This window comes from Crocodylus porosus, unplaced genomic scaffold, assembly GCF_001723895.1.
Source record: "Crocodylus porosus isolate Cpor-Errol unplaced genomic scaffold, CroPor_comp1, whole genome shotgun sequence".
Classification (NCBI taxonomy): domain Eukaryota; kingdom Metazoa; phylum Chordata; order Crocodylia; family Crocodylidae; genus Crocodylus; species Crocodylus porosus.
The window spans coordinates 54,481,097-54,486,638 of NW_017728951.1; the positions used below are offsets into that span (position 1 = coordinate 54,481,097).

The 5,542-nt window shown below is 40.4% G+C and overlaps 1 protein-coding gene across 4 annotated transcripts in view; it reads left to right on the forward strand.

Annotated features, from left to right (window-relative positions):
* The window catches only part of CDHR1 (cadherin related family member 1), a 96,304-nt gene that overhangs the window by 55,095 nt on the left and 35,667 nt on the right, over positions 1–5,542 (forward strand). For all 4 annotated transcript variants that reach the window (XR_002104829.1, XM_019555780.1, XM_019555778.1 and 1 more), the window contains 2 exons: positions 76–240; positions 3,572–3,639. Coding sequence is in view for 3 of the 4 variants with exons in the window: in XM_019555780.1 (XP_019411325.1) it covers positions 76–240; positions 3,572–3,639 (233 nt within the window). In the remaining variant the exon portion in view is untranslated. The remainder of the gene's footprint in view (positions 1–75; positions 241–3,571; positions 3,640–5,542) is intronic.

The following is a 5,542-nucleotide window of genomic DNA, read 5'->3' on the forward strand; positions in this document are numbered from 1 at the left end:
GTAAAGTACACCTGCACAGAGTATTGATTAATGTTTTCCAAGTACCGGTGTTAAATTCCAATTTTATTTTCTTAGCTTCTTGCTATAGAGGTGAACACTCCGGAGAAGTTCAGCTCGACAGCGGATATAGTCATACGTCTGTTGGACACCAATGACAATGTCCCAAAGTTCTCATCTGACTATTATATTGCCAGGATCCCTGAGAATTCCCCAGGAGGTTCCAATGTAGTGGCTGTAACCGTAAGTTATTTTAAATGCATTAAAGATGTATCAGACCCTACTGACTATCAGAATTACTAACCAACATATCTGGCATTTTAACAAAGGATCTTGGAAAGGCAGGTGTTCAAACCCTGTCAACTAAATCTCTTGTGAGCAAAACATGACATTTTCCTTAATCATATTTTGTCCAATGACTGGACCCAATACCAATTCCTTCCAATAATCATTGGAAAATCGGTTTGTTTTGTTTTTTGGGGGGGGGAGTTGAGAAAAGGGAAGGGTCTTTCTCTTTTGGAAACAGAAGAGACTGGTTATTTAGGGAGCTAGCACAGAATCAGAAGTCCCTCCAGGCAGTACTCAGTTCCTCTGGACTTCTTTTCCAAGTGAGGTAAGAATGTAATAAAAAGCAAACAAAATAACACAGAGTTGCAGCAGTTCTTTAGGAAATACTCTTCTCCTCTCTGCATTGGCCTGCTCAGAGTCTGCCTCTTTTCTCACTTCAGTATGTAGCTATGAAAATTTAGAGCTATTTTCCTGCCCACTCCCTGAAGGAATTCTCCTGTCTCCTACCCTCTCATCAAACGCAGGCATATGTTCCTCATGGAACACATCCCTTCCATATGGAAGCAGCCCAGTGGGAATGAGTTTGACCGCTGCTATGCCTTATAGCGGCCCAGTTACAGATCTAATCCTGAAGTGTACCAGTCATTCTCAATATCCACTGAAGCTTGTAGAACCAAGGGTTTTCAGCATCTTGAAAGATCAGGACGGCAGCCAGAGTGAGCTCTCATCACTCCCAGTATCCTCTTACTATCTTTATTCTATCCCACTAAAGGCAAAGTCTTCAACACAAGTAGGGCCTAGCCCTATGTTGAGAGAGAGCATAGGCTGACTCCTCGGTGGTATAAAACAACATGCAAGAGAAAACCTACTTCTGCAAGCTTGTGTATCTTGACATCAAGACAGAATAGACATACAGCATTTACCATATTGCAGGGGTTTTCCACCTTTTTGTATCAGTGTACCCCCAGTGGCTGGATACGGAGCAGGGGGCATGTGGCACACGGCTGGGCATGGGGGGTGGGGGGTGGCATGTGGAGCAGCAGCAGCCACCATGTGCAAACTTCCCCTGCCCCCCACATCCAGCTGGATGCATGGTGGCACTCAGTCCCCACCCACCCACACGTACCTACTAGGTCCTTCTTAAGTACCCCTGGGGGTGCTCATACCCCTGGTTGACAACCCCTGCCCTATTGTATAGCAGAGGTATATTCAATTCCAATGTGTGGAAACAAGTAGCCTCTTTTGTTACAGAAATACAAGGGACTCAATAAGATGCTTGTTATTAGGAATGACTTTACTGCAATCCAGGGTAGGTTTTAGCACTTTTTAGCCACCGAAGAAAACAGACATCACACATCGGACAAATAGAAAGCTGACTAGCTTCTACATGCAAGATTTAGCTATGGCAAAGTGAAGTTGAGTTTGTAAGACAGCTTGATTTGATCAAGGGCAAGGGAAAAAAGAAAAGAAAATGGTTGCTTAGTAAACTTTTAATCTCACCCTCCAGAAATTGCAGGGAGAGAACCTGACTGCTAACATGCATTATTATACTGCTTAAGAGTAAGACTATAAACAACTCAATAGAACTGGGGAAAGATAGATCCCAAAATCTGTACTACCTCTTTATGTTCAGTTATGGGAAGAGATTGTTTATTTATTTTAGCAGCACTTCACAGTGTCAGAGTCAGAAAAGCAGGATGTTACACAGGCCCTAGAAGCACTGGAGAAATCTTCCAGCTATAAATAATACTAAGCAGCATCTATTTAATACAACAATCAGGATCTGAGTCAGAGGTAGAGGATCTAAGACTGAGTTGGAACATAGATCAGTATGTCACAAAGCTGAGGCACCTCACAGCCACCTGTGAATTTGAAAATGATAGACGACCACATAGTGCTCAGCAGCAGAGATGCTGTTGGCAGGGACAGAACGCTAAGTGATCTGCAAGGCAGATTTCAGGCATGCTGCAGAGATAGCGAAATGACAGAAATGGTACTGAAAGAATTAAAAGGAAGTTCCTGGAGATGAAAGCAACAAAGAGGAAAAAGTACCCAAAGAAGAGAAACAAGACACTCTATAGGAAACCAGCCGTGAGTCAGCATAACAGAGATTCCAATTTGTGATTACCATGGTAGCAGAAGAAAGAAAAAGTGTCCAGCATCAAGGGGGTCTGCAGAAGATATACGAAAAGAAGCCATTTTGTAAAAGCAATAAGGAAAGGTCCATCTAGTGAAAGGCAAGAAATCAGCATATTAGAAGAGTTCATATTCAGTATCAAATATGCATGAGAGCACTGCCTGACCCAGAATCAGAGACATACCATATCAGAACGAACTGAGATCATGTGACTGAAAGCAGTTGTTCTAAGACAAAGGCTACGTGTGAATTTTGGGGAATTCCGAGTATTTCTGGAAGAAATTAGCATGCAAAATGAAATTCAGTAAAAAGTACCTGAAGTTATTAATTCTGAGATGTTGAAAACAGTTCACATTAATTATCAAGAACCAGAGGCACATCCCCACAAAGCTACAGATATGGTATACTGGCTGTGGAGCAGTTTTGGAAACTGAATATATTGTTAAAGACTACAAAACAAGTAACAATATTTAAGCAAATGACATGAAACAGCTAGTTATACATGTAGGCAGGGCACCTGCCTAGTTCAACTAACATTCGTATACTGTAGACATCAATGAACAGATATACTGGCATAGAAAATTCATTACAGAGAACAAAGTAATAGAGGGAGAAATAGAAACAGTTTATTATCACTGAGTCAGCTGCATCTCCCAATCCTCAGAAAAAAATTAAGAATCTGTGTATATGTTCCTTAAAGTCCCTGTTTGGGCCAGGAACATTGTGTTAATGTTTAAGTAATATCTAGTAAATTTTGTGTGAGAGTTGTTTCGCAGGTTACCATATTAAAGCAATCTTTATTTCTATGAAATGAAGGATGTTAATAGATGACGTGTTTAAACTCCAACGAACAGAGCCACCCAGTGGGCATTCCAGATTATATTGCTTGTGATCAAACAGAGTGCTCAGGACACTGTTTGAAAAAAGTTTTGTTATGAGACTCAGTATTATCAGATACTGTTGAATTTTCTAAACTTCCACATGAAAAATGTTAATGAAATGTTAATGAATATGATGATAAATACTCTTAGAAGGGGGAAAGTTCATTGTGTTTAACCATTGCATTGTTTAGACTGATCTGCTAAGCAAAACATAATACAATTTTCTCCAGGTAAATAAATCAGGACTTTTTACAATTCTTTTCTTAAGGCTACAGATCCAGATTCAGGACTTTGGGGAGAAGTCAAATACTCCATATATGGAACAGGCACTGATCTGTAAGTAAAAAGCTAAGTTTTTAATAAAATAAAAAAGGAAGGTGCTACTTATAAAATATGAGTGTTAAGACAGGAGCTGACAGCTCAGACTAATGCATGTTGAGATTAATTTCAAAGGGGAATTTACCCTGGGCCTTCCGTAAGTTGTTTCTATGAAATCATTTTCTACTCCTAGAGAGAGTCAAAGTCATTACACACAAGTTTTATGACTTTATAGCAGTTCACCCACAAGTCCCAAAGAGGCAAGAGACTGCTAAAGTAATAGCACCCAGAATGTGACCATATTGTCAATCAGAAACACCTGTAATAGGAAGGAAGATTTTTTGTGCTGGTTGATGCAGAAGATCAGCTTTTGTAGAAAAAGTTTCACTTATACTTAGTTGTAAATATGGTACAATTTCAACACTTGGTCAAATGTACAAAAACACCAATGATCAAAGGTAACAAGATCTACTGATTTCTACAGTATTCTCTGAAGTCTAATGCCAATAGCACTTTTAGGACTGGAGGTTATTAGCACTGGATATTAGAATTGGCATCCAAAACTTGTAGCAGGAAAGCCCAGAAACGAAAGAAAAATTTACTTGCCTTATGACTGGGCATAAAAAACACCTCACTGATTTGATCAGGTCTCCCAGGCTGCTTCCCATCTCATTCAGTATCTGGCTGATGCTCTTAACTATCTCTAATGTCACTGAGGTAAGGATTTTTATGGATGATATCTTTTATAGAACCAACTGTATAGGTGGGAAGGGTACAGACAAGTTTTTGAGTACGGAGTTCCCTTCCTCAGGTCTCAGGAGTTTGTCTTTATCCCTCCCAATGATGCAGTTGGTCCAATAAAAGACATCACCCACAAAAATCCTCGCCCCTCTCCTTTTTTCTGGATTGTCATGGGTACAACAACACCCCAACTCTGCCACCCTGATATCATTGGCCACTCATATCATCCTGCCAAACCACTCAACGACACTGTCTAACGTATAACTGCAAAGAAGAACTTTCAAATTCTGTTGCTCATTTTACATACGAAACTCATTAGGAAAACCAGGCCAGCCCTAGAACTCCATAGCCTAACTGGGAGATGTCCAAGTTTCTGCTGCCAACAGCAGGATACTCATCTGCAGGAGCTTCTAAATCGCAACATACTTTGAGCTTCTCCACTAATTCTTGGCAAGCTGTTAACTGGGTAGACACAAGCAAGCAAAGGTCATATGCTGGCTTCAGACCTGTTAAGATTAAAATGTAACAGCTGGTGTCAGGAAGCTTGTGAAGGCTGCTATCAAAGATGTTTTTTTAAAGTATGTGCAAGTGTCTTCTGATTTTCACACTTCTAAAGCTGTAACGTTTAAAGTAAGAAATGAGATTTTATTCCCCTTAAGTGTGGAATTTCATTGCTTAGGCAGAATGAGGGAAAGGAAAGTCATCTCGTTAATGCAGGCGGAAAGCACGGTAAGACTAACTCTTTCAGAGAGGTATAAGTTTATAAATTGTCACCGTGACCTGCCTTCTATCTGACTTCAGATTAATGTAGCTAACTATCTCTCTCTACTCATGATTAATACACTGGCTTTTACCTCAGGAAACCTGGATCATTGTTCCAGCTCTGCCACAGGCTTCCAGAGTTACCTTGGCTGTATGACTTAGATACAATGATTCAGCTATTTCTATTAGGAGTGTTAAATGAATTAAAAAGTTAGATCAGTGTAATTCCTGTCATTCTGATATACATGTGGCGTGTGCCAGAACACCTCTGCCTCATTTCCTGCTGTATGAAAAGGCGTTAATAGCATTGCTTTGTGTTTAATGCCAAGTTCGCCGATGACACCAAACTTTGGGGCAAAGCATCCACGCCAGAAGATAGGCAGGTGATCCAGGCTGACCTGGACAAGCTCAGCAAATG